Raw genomic sequence first — 16,017 nt, forward strand, 5'->3', positions numbered from 1 at the left:
CTCAAGTGTAGTGTTGCTGCGTGTTGCTCTAAAGTGTATTTAAAACAAGGAAGAGCATGGTGCTGCTGCCAGAGAGCAGCAGGTGTTAGCACGGCCCCTCCCGAGAACCCTCAATGTCTACATGGATTTAAAATTGAGAGGTGGGCACCGGCGCCAGAGGTAGGTTTTTATACACAGACCGTCTACTGGACGCCGTTAACGTGCCCACCCTCAAGGCCCTATATATATATATATATATATATATATATATATATATATATATATATGTGTGTGTGTGTGTGTGTGTTATGAGAGTGTAAGTAATGTGGATGTCTAAGTTGTGAGATAAAATTGAGGCACAGGTGGCCAGAAGAGGACAGAGGGGGGGGGGGAATGTCTCCCCTGCACCCTGGTGACACACCCGCACCCCAAGACCCTACCTGTGTGGGTGGGTGTGGTGGAGCGGGAAGAGGGAGGTAGCCGGGGATGGGGAGGAAAAGAAGGGAGGGGAGGGTGTCCCTCCCTAGGGCCAGCTCCCCCGCTGACCCCAGTAGGCACCCCCATCCTCTGGTATCCACCAAGGCAAGGGAGCCCAGGCCCATCCAGACCGGGGCCTACGGCAGCAGCACCGCCAAGCCCCACAGGACCCGGGGCAGCCCACCCTACCCCACCGCAGAGGAAACTGTACCCACCCCAACATTCAATCATCTCCCAGACTACACAAGACACAGACACCCAGGTTAAGTTTATTCTCCACCTCTCCTATGTCTCTCCCCCACCTGCAGAGTGGACTCCTGCAAGGATGGAACAACCTCCCTGCCAGTTGAAGAGCCCCCCAGTTAGGCCGATGCACAAGAGGCCCCCTGCGCCAGGGCTGAGCCCCCGTGCACCCACCCGCCCACAACCTCGGCGACACACCGACGAGGACCGAAGCCCCAAAGGCCCAGCCAGAGCCCCAGCACGGAGGCGAAGCACCCCCGAACCCCAAACCCCCACGCCCGCCCCGGATCCACTCAGGGGCAGCCAGGCCACCAGGCCAGTAACCTACGTCCGCCAGCACAGACCATCCTCCAGCTGGCACTCAATTTCGATGTTGTCAGCGCATTGATATGTTATCAGCAGTTGGTGCCCCACTCTCACCAACTGACTAGCAGGTTCATTAGTCTGTTACAGCCATTCTAATCAGTGACAGACCGAGAGCAAACCCACATTACATGGGATGCATCTTGTGTGCAGAAGTGCACAGTGTTAAATGTGGTAAGTTAGCATGTGAAAAATTTATATCAATATTTTGTGCAGTAAAAATATTTTTAAAAGTCACCAATTCTTAATGCAGCCGTTCACATCAACCATGTAATATCACAGGATGAATTTATTATTATTATTACTTTTTGAACGGATCGAAATAAACACATGTGACCAATCAGACCACTGCATTTGGCAATGAGTGAGCTCGTAGATGGTCAGATGTGGTCTTTGTTGTCTACATACACGTTACACAACAAGTTCGAAACTGGAAACCTCTGAATTTTGTGTCGCTTTTTCACAATGTGCAAAGTGTGTAAAGAGAAATTACAAACAAAAGTAAAAGGCAACTCTTAAAAACTGTCTAAAAGAAGAGTCTTTAACTTTCTTGTCATGGTCGAGAATTACATAGATGGGTATAGATTATTATTATTAATCCCACACTGGGGAAATTCACTTGTTACAGCAGCACAAGGCTCAGGTAGAAAAAGTCCATTTGAGTTATGTTTGAAAATAAAACCAAAAAATAAGAAAAAAAAAGCCAAAACTGCTAAAAATGATGATTCAAGTAAAATAAAAGAGTAATTTGTATGATGTACAAATGGTTACTATATACAGTGAAATACAGGACAAATACATTTTCTAGATTTTCTATATGTACATGGGAAGTGCTGAGGTAATGATACTATATATATGTGCTTCCACTACCTCTCCGGTCTCTTATTGTGGACTTTTAATGTAGAAGCACACTGTCTAATCGTAGGTGGTAGCAGCACCAGTAACAGGTGGAAGAAGCCACCAAAGATCAACACGAGACTGTGTGGGAGTGACACATGAAGCACGTAGTACTACGACTCGAGCATTTTTCACAAATTAATTCCAGACAGAATCAGGGGACTCAGGTTGGGACACTGTCCTCAGGTGCACTGTTTCATATGTGGCACACAGTCTGCTTCTGACAGGTTCTCCATATTGGAAATAGTCAATCTGGTTTATTTAACCTCTTAAGCCCCAAGCCTAACTGATCTCCTGCCTTTTGCCCCCGTATCAGGGGGCGTTGGGGCTTAAGAGGTGATTTCAGGATAGTGCGCAGGAGGCGGGAGACCTTATGTCCATTCGATTGCTGTGAACTCACGGGACTACTGTCTGCACCCAGAGCCACCAGGATAAATACTGAGGTTTTTACATGCAGCTCTGCGGTCTGCGGCTGAGTGATGGTGCAACACTGGGATCTTATTTGCCTCTATCTGTGTACATATCAAAAGATGGTCTGTGGTTCTTCTATTAGGTAGGCTACACTGACTAACCTTCTAGGATAAAGGTAGAGCTTGGGTTTTAGGCTGAAGTCCACCTACTTTCATTAGAAACTTTTCCTTTTTTGGATCATCCAAAATCTTTTTAACAACAAAAACTGAACGAATGTCTCAAATGGATCATTTTCTATTTTCTAGAAACTTTTCTAACTCCAGACAGTCCCCTGGTGACCTGGTGGCTGTTATGGTGGTAATATTGGTTTTTGACTTTTATGACATTCACACTTAAGCTTGGAAAGAACCAGTGGACATAGACTCCCTCCAAACCTTTGAACTAACCTTGACAGTCACCTGCTCGCACTCTCGGTCACTCACAAATGCTCTGTAGCAGCAGCGCAACACACTGAGGCAGTTACTTGCGTATTCATACCCACACGCACACAACACAGGTCGGTGTAGGGCGGGGTCGGGCGGGGCTGCCTCGAGGTACCGCTGTAAGTGTGTGATTAGAGGAGAAAGTAGGCAGAGGAGAATGAGGACACGCACTCACCCCTGTTAAGGTCTTTATGTTATGCAGTGCATTCTGGGCTTCAAGGGCAGCTTTCCTTGTGTAAAACGTGACAAAACAGCAGCCTGGGGAGAAAGAGAGAGAGAGAGAGATGAGCATAAGGAGCAACAAAGAGCATTTTCTCTCTTCATCTGCCTGGCATCACCTGTCGACACTGGGAGACGCTGAGTGAATGTTAAGGAGAAAACATCCTAACGGAGAGGAAGAGAACGCTTTTTTTTTTTAGTTTGTTTCAACGCTGATGACTTGAGCCTGGAGGAACCGTGCACACAAAGTGATGCATGAGCACACACTCACACACACACTCACATGCGAACAACAAGGAAACGAAGACAGGAACGTGGAGAAGCAAGGTTGTCTCTTCATTAATCCCCGAATGATCTGTGAACAGCTGCTTTATCGTTCATTCACCAAAGAAAGCGCTGACTCATTTATTTATGCTCCCTTTATTTGCATCTCGACATTTCTGACAAATGTGGGCTGGAAATGAAAACATTCAGGTGACACACATGTTACAGCAGTTTTTAAATGATCATATTTAAACGATTCATCAAAAAGTAATGAAGCCATCTAAAATCAGTGGAAAAAACAGTAAATCTGACAAAAAGTAAAATAAAGAAATCAGCGACTGAAACCTTGGCATGATTCAGTTTCAAGTGTCAATGCAATTCACTGATCAGGATACTAAAAATCACTTTAAATCAAAATTTAAGCTACGTTTAACTTTGACATTGCAATGTCTTTAGACCTACAAATTAAACAAAGTGCTTGCATGCTCACGCTCTCACACAGTACCACAACTGGACTCAAATGTAAATGTATACACAATTGCATTGAAGAAAGCAGGGAGGGAAACGAGAGTAGGGCTGAAACACCGCAGTCATGGGCCATTTTCAGTCAGCACACAAACCTGCACAGTCAGGCAAAAATAAGCCAGCGGGAGGAAAATGTAGGGCAGAGACCGAGGTGTGACTCTTCTATTTTCCTCGTACACACAGCAAGCAGCTGTTTATGTCAAACACAAGGTTTGGACAAATCGCTCACGGTGAGGATTTTGTGTCTGTGTTTACGTCCTCATGACACGACTGTCGAACAGCTATGGGGAAATTTCCAAACGAGATGTAACGGGGAGAACATTTATCAAGGCAACCCACGGCGGGCTCAAATAAATCCAGTGTTTGAAGTAGAAACTAGCACCATTCTGGGGAGAGCATAAACCATGTTTTTGTAGATACAGTTTAAAGATGCCACATGCAACAAATTTCACTACTTGTTCATCCTTTTTTTTTTTTTTTTAACCATAAATTAATGTAAAAAGGTAGAAACTGCATAAAAAAATTCTCCAGAATGCAGAAAACAAAGAGTTTGGTGCTCAAAATTGGACTTATATTTGAGATTTCTTCCCGATTCTCAAATAAAACCTATACCCATGTCCATAAACTGAACCTGGGGAAAGATAGTGGAGACGACGGTAGAATGGCTGACCAAGTTTGTGGGGATAGGTTAATTGATCAATTTAAATTGCCCATAGGTGTGAATGCAGGAGTGAATGTGAGTGTGAATGGTTGTCTGTCTCTGTGTGTTAGCCTGGCGACCAGTCCAGGGTGTACCCGGCCTCTCGCCCTATGACAGCTGGGATAGGCTCCAGCACCCTGAAAAGGATAAGCGGAAGCGAATGGATGGATACATTAAAGGGAGCTACCGCAGGATAAAATTCCAAACTGTGGATTGAATTGCATTAAACCTCTGCTCACCTACAGCTGCTTACTTGGTGAAGAGGATCAGTAAACTGCACATTAGCATGAGGCAGCCACAGGTGAGGCACTGCTATGGCTTCAGCATGTTAGTTCAGGTTCATATGTTCATATGCTTGGACCTGCTGCCTCCAGCTCTGCTCATCTGGTCATTTTGTTGTGTATTTATTTGTCCAGAGATGAGCAGAGTGGACCATTGTTTACATCTGCTTTGGTGTCTCCCCCATTGTCTTTATGGCACAAATCAATTCAGTGTGAATACGGTGGATTGGTTGAGGTTTTGTTGCCTGTGCTGCAGACATCAGCCCTGATGACACTTGCCCTGCAGTGCATCTTAGTGAAATCCAACAGTGAGCATCTGGAGCAGGTTTAGCATCCAAATCCCAAAGTCCCTTTGATGAGGCTGGGAGTGTAATGGATCTGAATTCCTGCGGTGTCCTCTGGGTGCCAGGGCTGTTGAATAGTTGGCCCTTAGCCTAGCGTCAGCAACGTGATTGGTGTTGTGATTCAGATGGTGCAGTGCCTGTGTATTAGCAGGGATAACTCTCAGCTTAGCGTTTTCCCTCTATGACCCCCAGTGTGAAAGAGGTGTCACTTCACTAAACCCTAAGCCCCCCCGCTTCAGCTATCAGTATCAATTTGCCACCAAGAGTTTCACACCAGCTTCTACTGGTTAAAGACAGGGAGATAAGCGGGGGTAATAATCATGACTGACAGAATATCACTGGGTAAAAATGTATTCAATGTATTCCATGTGGGTCACCAAAACGATGGCAAATACACACCAAACTCTGTGGTAAAAGTGCTGGCTTCCACATATTGCTGATCTCCATCAGTTCGGCTTCATCTTTGTGCCGCGTTTCCACGATAAAAATTAGACCCAGTGAGGATACGGATGATGGAGAAGCACTGAAAATCCTAAATTAGGTTGAAGTTGTAGTTGTAGTTAAGCCAACATGAAAAAGCACCATTAGAGAGAAAAAAAGAGTAAAACTAAACAAATATTAGCAGTGGAGTGTGCCTATGAATTAAAATTAGCCATGGTGAAGAATGGTCCAAAGAACTATTGAAATTAGAGTCCTAATAAGAGGAGAAGATCAAATAATGAAACTCCACCAACAGTGGGAAACCAAATAAAATAAAAATCCTCGAAATGGAAAAGCTTTTAATACATGTACAAGTTTTTACTGAGCAATGAAACGACTGCATACAACTCCAACACCCACACAATATATGAGCCATGCACCACCATACCCTCTAAAACAGGGGTGGGGGAATTCCAGGCCTCAAGGGTCAGTGTTCTGCAGGTTTTAGATCTCACCCTGGGTCAGCACACCTGAATTAAATGATTAGTTCATTACCAGGCCTCTGGAGAACTTCAAGACATGTTTAGGAGGTAATTTAGCATTTAAATCAGCTGTGTTGGATCAAGGACACATTTAAAACCTGCAGGACACTGGCCCTTGAGGCCTGGAGTTCCCCAACCCCTGCTCTAAAAGGTGAAGCAAACCTTGGGAACATGACGGTGATCTGTTCAATTCATTTTTATTTACATAGCACCAAATCACAGCTTGCTAAAGGTGCTTTATATTCAAAGGTAAAGACCCTCCAATAATAGGGAGAAAACGCCAATGAACGAGCACTTGACGACAGTGGGAAGAAAAAACTCCCTTTTAACAGGAAGAAACCTCTGGCTGAACCACGCTCAGTGAGGGGCAGTCATTTGCCACCACCAGTTGGGGTTTAGGGGAGAAAGATGGGCCAAAAGAGTCAAAACTTTCAATGAATAATCTAAACACTCCTAAAAGTAAAGTAAAGTAAAAATAAAGGGTTTAATTGCAAAGTAATTGAAAAGGCCTGTGCAGATGCACTTTAGAGGTATACTGTAAGGGTCTCAAAGCTACTTATGTGTACTGTTTTCCACCAATGTGTGGTGCCAGTTTGACCCCTGCCCTGTCCCCCCTTCCAGCCTCTCCCCACCGTGCCTGCTTGTCCATGGATGACACCAGCGACTCATCTTGACCTACCTCTCCTCACCACCGAGGTGAATCCAATCAGTCTCATAGACTGAGCTGGAAAAACACAGTAAATTATCTGATGTACAAGTGTTCTCACTAGCTTCATTGTTTTTGCAAGAGGCACATAATTTTAAACTGTATATTTCCTGCATGCAGGGTAAAAAGTAGAGATTATGTGTATTCAAGGGCGAGCTTTTTAGTATTGCCTCAGTTTTGTACATTATAATTCCAATTGCACCTGTGTTCAAGCTTTGCCCCCCTGTGTGCGATTAGCAATTCCAATAACAATGTTGGAGGGTTAGCGGCTGGATGTGAATTCTGATTCCAGTGGCATTTTCTACATATCTGTATATGGGAGGGTTAGCTTTTGGTGTTAGCATTAGTGATTCTGACGGCATATAATGTGCAGGGGAGGGTTGGCTGTTAGCGCTGTGTTAGCCACGGCGTGTTGTCATTCCCACGGCGTAGCCAGGGCCTTGGAGGCATGCGGCATGTGGCGGAGCGTCCCAGGTGGTGGGCTGTCAAGATGAGGATCAAAGAGCAGAGGAGTGGACCTCACACACACACACACACACACACACACACACACACACACACACACACACACACACACACACACACACACACACACACAAAATCCTGCAGAAAGCCACTGAGTGTGCATATTTTAGGTGTAGGTCTGCACGTTTGCTTTTTATTTACACATAAGCATACCTGTACTACGACCACAAGCAGGTGCTGGGGCCCAGCACGAATAAGCTCTTTCCATCAATTTGTGTGCACGTGTCTTTTTTTCTGCAGAACAAACATTTACCTGAAGGCCGAGAGCGCTCTGAGCAAGGAGACACACTTTGCTTGTGTTGTCGAAAAGGGACACTTAAAACCACACACCAGAGACGTGCACGCACAAATCTGGAGCGGCAGGAAGGAATCTATTAGACGCTGGAGTGTACGTGTGCACGTAACAGAAAGAGCAAGACAGCCAGATGGGACATGGGAAAGGAGGGCAGAGCGTTTGCAAGTCAAAAGAAAAAAAAAGAGAAGAAGAAGAGGGGAGAGAAACAGCCGTTGTGAGTTGAATAGAGAGCAGAGGAGGGAGTTGCCTGTTCATAAATGCTTCATGGCTGCTGAAGGGGGCCTTTGACTGAGCGAAGACCCACGGCCCCCTGCCTCTGTCAACACATCTACCCCCTCCAACAACAGGTCGACCCCAACTTCTCAGCTCGAGACAGCAGAGCTGCATAGGAGCTGAAGGGGGGGCTGAATCGGCAAGTTGAGGAGGTTTTTTCTCTCTCACTTATGTCTTCCAACGGCTTTCTCTAAAAATCAGGCACACACGAGGCCGTGTTCTTAGAGTCTGAAAATTAAACCCGCTTTAGAGGTGACAACCTGACCTGTAATTGTACTTTCTTTTGCAAATTAATTTCATAATGTTTTCTTCTTTTTCTGTAACTCTTCATTTGAATGGGAACATCTCAGTCTCCCCTCCATGCCGCGCAGTAGTTGGGAGGGTCACCTTAGCCTGAGCGCCAACTAATCTACTTAAATGACTTTCATTAGTCTGGGTTTCAGCGCTGTTTCCCAGTGGCCATGTTGGACTGTTTCTAGACTATTTTTTATCTCGAGCTGATGGAAATTGTTATATTTATACACACTCACAGAAAATAAAGCACCTTATTACACCCTTAGGTTTAGACCTTTAGCTTGTCATTGGTGTGGCACCTGCTGAGTTACTGGCACTGTCATTAGTGTCCAGTGACAATTTTTTACCTTAATCATTGTCATATTTAGAAGTTAGAGTGTGTCTTTGAACTGTGGGAGCACCTGAAGAAAACCCAAACACACAAGGAGGACAAGCGCCCTGGGCAGGTTTAAACCGAGCACCTTTGTGAGGTGAGGCGACCACTGTTCCACCTGTACAAGACAGATACAAAGTAAACTTGTCAGCGGGTATTAAATACCTTTTAAATTAACTTAAATATATGAGGAAACCCTTAAAGTCTTTTTGTATAACAGACTGTCTCCTCACGCTCAACCACAGAATCTATAATAAATGGTCCTAATATCCACCTTTTACTGCTCGGAACAGGCACTTATAAGTAATCACCTTTAAATCCAATAATTAGCCCTTGGGGGTACATTTGTGGAGACTATCTGTAGGGACAGAAACTGACTGTAGTCCAATTTCAGTGTAAAGGTGTGTGCAGTTACGCCACTTTATAACTTCTATTAATGGGGTGTCAAACATAAGGCTCGGGGGCCAGAATTAGCCTGGCACAGACTCTAAATAAAGTTTGGTCTTTAAACTGTATTTTCACAAGTCTTCCCCCATGGCTATTCATATGGGCTTCAAACAAGAATTTCAAAGTGTACGGTAAAAATAGAATATATATCTTTTTTAGCTCCAAAAAGCCAAATTTTGATGGACACCATCAATTGCAAAGAGCTGATATATTTGTCCGATTGCCTGACCTGTAATTTTATTTAAAATAATTACAGGTCAGTTCTTTAGAATATGAACAGGTTATGTTTTTACCTCCAATTTACTTGCTTAATCCCATGGGTTAAGGTTAAAGACGTATCTTGTTGGTCCAAACCTCCAGGTTGGCACCAGCTGCTCTATTCAGCACACAAATGTGTGGGCTTGAATTACCTCAGACTGGAGAAAGAGTGGGGAAAAGGCCGGCGGTAGGGTAGGGTGAAAATAACTGAGGCAAAGCCCTGCAGTCCAGCAGAATGAAAGTATGCTTTATTAAAAGGGGAAAAAGAGACAGGTGTGGGATGTATCGCAGAGCTTCACCCAGAGCCCTTCCACCCGAGGCAGGGTTCTTACAGTGACCCACACGAATTTCTCCCCCCCATTATTCCCCTTCCCCTCTACTTTCCTTTTGACCCCTGGGGTTCCACTCAGCCGCTGACCCACATTAACTATACTTTACTGCAATTACTGCTCACACAGGCCTCTGGGTGGCATGGAATACATACTCCACCTCGCTCCATTTCTTCCTCTCCTGCCCCCCTCCTTGCCGTTCCCTCATTGCTCTCTCTGTGCAGCTGTAAAAATGCCCCTTAATGTGTATAATTTATGTGTGTCAAAGAGCCGCTGAGTGACAGCAGGGATGGTGGGAATATGACAGAGAACACATTCTGAATTTGACAGCGCAATAAGAACAGATTGTCAGATGGAAAAACAGGGAGAGGATGAGTGGATGGCTTCAAACAATGCCGCATCTCTGACGGGCATTTGGCTGATGTTCTAATCCTGTTAACGTAGGAATCGGTCCAGCTCACAGCACTTCACAAATCTATACAATCCACTAGTTACTTTGGTGGAAAAGCACCAATGTCAATCCTCCCCCTCACTGGCTCCCTCCCTTACTGGCTGTAAAAACAACAAGAGCACTTTCAGGAAATCAAAGCCACTTTCTGGCCGACCTCAAAGTGCTCGGAGAGGGAGGGAAAAAAAAAAATCCAGCTCTGCAAGTTTGCTTATAACCAAGTAACTCTCTCTGTCGCTGAGGCATGCAAAAGTATAAACACAGAGAGGAGCTGAGAATACATATATGCACACACACACACACACACACACACACACACACACACACACACACGCATAAAATCTCCCATTAAAATCCACCTGCAGCTGCTCCCTAATTGGGCCCGGGTAGCTGGCTAAAAAAGCTAACGTCTAGTTAAGGCGAATTAATTGGCCGCTCTGCTTTAGGAAAGAATGAAATAAATCAGTCCTCCGTCTCAGGTCGGCCCTGTCTCAACTGAATCCATTAGAGCAGATAATTGTCTTGGATGGCGGAGCGTTCAGCTCTGCATGTTGCCATAGCCGAGCGAGAGGATACAGTCGGCTTGCAAAGCGAATGTCTGCCATTGGATGGGTGTGCAGGTCCCTGGACACGGCATCAGAGCAGCCCAGGCAATGAGGAAGATGATCTGAACAGTGATCGAAAATCAAACGCTGTAATCTGCTACATGTGTTTATCTCTGGGCTGGAAATGATTTCCAGAGGCGTTTCTGTTTTCTTTCTTCATTTTTCAATATGACACACGGGTTCATAACAAATGACGTTTAAGCGGCTTCAGACGTCCAGTTCAAACATTTATCACGGCTCGTTGTCGATTTTCACGTTTCGGCACCTTTTTAGTGTCAGCCTTGTCATCCCTCGCTCACGTTTTCGGGGATTGATGTTGACACTCCCCCCGCCCCCATTTTTTTAATTTGTCTTTTCAGCTACAGGTGGAATCACTTGCTCGCAGCAACTATCAGCAACACAGATTAGAAAACAGACACCGATTAAAATGAACATGTCACTGGTTATTGGTTTTGGCGAAGGCTGAGTGATTATAGTCTTTTTAATAATCCACTAGTCATATAATAAAGCTGTGGCTCTTGCTTTTTGAGAGCTGAATCAGAATTTTAAGAGAGAAAAAAATCACTCATGCTTCATTTTTTCCCCTTCCCTGGCATTCGCAGGTCTGACAGACAACATCGCGTTATCCAATAATAATTTCAGGCCTGTTAAAACTTAGACTCGTCTGCATTAAGTTTGCCACGACTCAAATCCCTTGTGCCTTATACGTTATTTTGATCATTCCAAAGTATTTCCAGGCCGTGTTGTGCACAGAGACTTTTGCGCAGATCAGCCACTTAATGAAGACATTAAACTTATTCTGTGCATGCATGATGTTCATGTGTGCGCGTGTGCTTGTGTCTCACTTGTATCATTAAGATAAATGACAAAGCGCATCCCCAGCCAAAACACAGACACTCACACGCTGCAACAAACCCGTCATGGCGCTTAAGGTTGCGTTTTAGCAAAAGGACCATTTTCTGTTTACCCCTCTGGCTCTCTTTGTCTCATTCTCTCTTTATCTCTGCCTCCATCTCTCTCTCTCTTTCAGCACAAAATGCCAAATTGCTCCATTTCTCACTCTCTCCCTTCCTCCCCGGCTCATCCACTCATCTGGTTATTAACTCCAAACACATTAAACCAACAGTAGCGCCACGATATTCCCCAGACCATCCTAGTCAGCATAAGCACACACGCACACACACTCACACACACAGCCTAAATGCAAGCACCTGGGTCAAACGGCAAAATGGATTCTGCATGACGCACAAAAGTGACACAATTGAATGCTCTGGGACCAAACCAAGCTGCCTCTCAAATCATTTTTCTGTGATTGATTACATTTTGGCTTCTGAATAACCTAAATGGGATTAAAGAGATTGTTTAAATTATTACCAATATGTGTTTTTGGAAGCTGAAATGATATCTTTTACTTTAATGCCAAAAAGTGCTCTGAAAACGACTGAATGGTGTTTGCTCAAGGAATTTTATTTTCGTTGGGCTGAAGCAGCCTCTCATACAGCACTTAGGACCGTCATGTGATGCCAGATGATGACAATAATAAGATTGGGGGGGGGGGGGGGGGGGGGGGAGGGGGATTACACTGATCGACAGATATCCACTTGCTGGTTTGATGTGGAAAACTGCATTTTAGCCAGAGCTCCAAGCGCGCATTAAGTCTTGGGTTTTATCTTCAACATCCTGTAATTAATCATTAATTTATTCATAGCTGTCCCGATCCAATGTTTGCCCAAGTCTGACTGCCATCTTGGAGTATTTTCTTATAATAAACCAGCTGGTAAAATGAGAAGAAAGAAATATTTCTGTAACTTCAGATTTAAGTTGTCATGCTCATTTAAGCAGTCATAATTCGATTTTGGAGGTAAACTAGAAATCACATTTCTTTCCCTCTATGTCAGCTGGTATGACATGTATCAGGTGACGCTGGTTATGGCTTATGTATGTAGTTGGTGCGTTGGAAAAATGAAGCCGATATTGAAGTGCCTTAAACCTACATTTTATCTGAAGGCCACCAGATGGCGATGGCTGTGATTACAAAGAGACTTCCTGTAGGAGAATGCAACTTCCTGTCTTGAGTTTATGGGCTCAAGCTGTGTCCCAATTCAGGGTCTGCACGCTTGAAGTATGCATTTTAAGTGTGATTATGTCACCGCCACGCGACTATGGCTGTCCCAATTCGAAGTGTACTTCAAACGCATACTTCAAACGCGTCGTCGATTTCCCCAAATATCAAGCGTGGTCCGGTGCACGCTTCGTGGTCCCATATATCCCACAATTCATAGCGCGGCGGTGGGTGTGGATAATTTTGCTGCAAAATACGGCAGAAGGGAGCGGCCGAAGAGTGAACTGTCAAAAGTAAGTACTGAATATGACGTCACTTATTTATGTGCGAATGTTCAATAATGAAGAAAAACATTGCTGTTGGCCATATGTGGCAAAGTTGTGTGACAATAGTGATGTTTGTACTTTCAGTGTTAACTTAGTTGTAAAGCCATATATATATAGATATCTATATATATATCTATATATCTATCTATATATATATATATATTAGGGGTGCAACGATACACAAAATTCACGGTTCGGTTCGGTTCGATACTTTGGTGTCACGGTTCGATATTTTTTCGATACAAAAAAAAAAATGTTCATGCTGTTTAATTTGTAATTTATTAAATTTTCACAGCACATTCTGCACCACATCTCTGTGCGTTCATCATTTGTTTGAAGCCAGCTCACCTCCTGCAACCACTTTTCCGAGAATACGCGCTTCTTTTGTGGTTCGGACTCCTGACATTTCTTTGGAGGTGGAGAAACACCAAAGTAATTGCTTAAAGGAGCTTCTTCGACATCTTTAAGAGTTCTAAACAAATGTCTGTCCTCCTCCAGAAAATCCTATGTTTGCAAACACGCGTTGCAACTTCTTATCTTGTGCGCATTTTTTATTTTGACAGCGAATGCGCACCTGCGGACCACTTATGTGCAGCCCTGGTTATTTAGCTCGTCATATTGCAGCCACAGAAATTCTTTTGTCCATGAAACCATAAAGCTGCACTTTCTTTTTGCCTTATAGTCTGATTTGTCATAACTTTTCCGTTTTGTGGTAAGCTTTTCTTTGGCTGTCACTTCTTCACCCTGACCTGTCTTATTTGGCTCAGCAGAACTAAAATATATATCCTGCTGCTTTTACACACGCACTAACACAACGCTCAGCGATTCTCTGCGATCAACCTCTCACATGTTTAAGCTGCTGGAGATTTCACTTGTCATGTTTGCATAGTAAGCTAACGATTGATAAGACGATGTCAGAGGAATTGGTGCGCAAATTATCATCACTCACCAATCAGTGCTGTCGCTCTCTATACACAGTTCACGCGATTGCAAAGTGAAAGCAAAAAACAAGCGCAAATTCAAACGCGATTTCAATATGTCACATATTGACAGTGGCCGATGCCAATGACATAATTACCCAGCTACATTTCCGAAAGAATGCAAAAGCACTGACATATATTTTTCCTTCCTACGATAGGCCGACGGGCAGGGCAGAGATAGATTTTGGTAGCCCGACTGGAAAAAAGCCCCAGGACGTCGGGCTAGCGATTTTGCGAGCCCTGTATCTGATTGAGGAATCACTCATCTTTGGAAAAGAGAGTTTATTATGGAGAAATGTCTCTTTCCAAAATAAAAGCTATACTATACGCTTCTTCTGGGCTATATTCTCAGCAGCATATTAAACATATCAGGTCCCCATAAGGAGAATCATGTGCTAACGGCTGTCTAAATGACTCGGGTAAAGTTTGTAGCATGCTGCTTGTTGTTTTTCTCTGCTTCCACTTGTCTTTGCACTAGGATGATGTCAGAGTAAATGTGCAGTCGTATTGGTTGTGTTCCCACTAGTGCTGTCAGCGTTAATCTGAAATGACATTAACGTCACAACACGGCAAATCTCCCTTAACGAGCTACCGCGGATCACCTCATGAGTGGGGCTGGAAGATGTCAACACATTAACGAGCTAACTGCGCTAACACACTAGTTCCCACCAATTGAGCATTGCTGGCACATCCAACATACTGTTTTACTTTTGTCCATGACACGCTTACCTTCAGGGTCATACATCACATGAAAACCAAAATAGTTCCAAACGCCAGATCTGAATGAGGGTGGGGGAGGTTCAATTTGCCATGTTGCAACTAGCCTAGCTTCTGTCTCGCTAGCTTGCCCTGCGCTCAGTGAATCTGTGTTCGACTACTCCGCCTAGGCTGCACTGTCGAGCGCAGATCCACTGAGCGCTCAACACAGACAGCATCATCAGAAGGAAAGTTGATAAAATAAATTAAAAATGTTGTATCGTTCGATACATATGCGTACCGAACCGAAAGCACTGTATCGAACGGTTCGATATCGATACGAGTATCGTTGCACCCCTAATATATATATATATATATATATATATATATATATATATATATATATGTCATAATAATCTGACAATAACTATAATATTGGCCATATTATATTTACATTACCACAGTGAGATGATTTTAGTCTCATGAACAACATTAGCTAATTGTTATTTACTAACTAATCTTAAATGACTGTTCAGTACAGAATTGAAGTCCAACAATCATGTTTTACAGTCCCGTGGTTTCAGCCTCAGATACTCAACTAATCAAAGTGATGTCATGACAAAAGTGAATGACCAACAAAACATTTTTTCTCCTTCATTTCTGTCAAACAAAGCTGTATGTAACGTTTCTCGCGGTTAGTATTGTGGTTGCTAGGCAACCTGAACAGCACGACGAAGGCTAGACCGTCCCATTTCACAAGCCTCTCACTTCCGCAATTCTCGTACTTATAGTACGCACCGTCCGTAGTACGCGTAGTGCGCGTACTTCAAGCGTGCAGACCCTGAATTGGGATACAGCCTCAGTCACTCATTTTGGGTGTATTTTGTAAATCCGTGGTATGAAACTGCACTCATTGGCTAACAACTTGTGATTGACTGGTCATTAGTCAGTTTCACAGCCAGACCCGCCCCTCGTCTTCACACCAGTTTCCTTTGCAATCATGCGGTGGAAATGCTCATCTCGAGGCTCCAAAAACTAGACTTCAGAAACCAGTGGATGTCTGACTTGCTGTGTCCATCTTTTATACTGTCTAACCAACAATCCTATATTTAAAAACCAACATCCCTGATTGGTGGAGATTGGCGTTACCATGGTAACATTTAAACCCGAGCATGTCAGATCACTGAGCGCGAACCCTCAGATAACCCGAAACAGTGACTGAGATCAGGAATGAAGCACTGTATCATAATCGA

At 44.0% G+C, this 16,017-nt stretch overlaps 1 protein-coding gene across 28 annotated transcripts in view; it reads right to left on the reverse strand.

Moving 5' to 3' along the window:
* Nucleotides 1–16,017, reverse strand: part of celf2 (cugbp, Elav-like family member 2) — a 241,817-nt gene that overhangs the window by 79,111 nt on the left and 146,689 nt on the right. For all 28 annotated transcript variants that reach the window (XM_085137087.1, XM_085137083.1, XM_085137088.1 and 25 more), the window contains one exon: nt 3,028–3,110. In XM_085137087.1, the coding sequence (XP_084993213.1) occupies nt 3,028–3,110 (83 nt within the window). The remainder of the gene's footprint in view (nt 1–3,027; nt 3,111–16,017) is intronic.

This window comes from Neolamprologus multifasciatus, chromosome 17 (assembly GCF_963576455.1).
Source record: "Neolamprologus multifasciatus chromosome 17, fNeoMul1.2, whole genome shotgun sequence".
In the NCBI taxonomy this organism is placed as follows: domain Eukaryota; kingdom Metazoa; phylum Chordata; class Actinopteri; order Cichliformes; family Cichlidae; genus Neolamprologus; species Neolamprologus multifasciatus.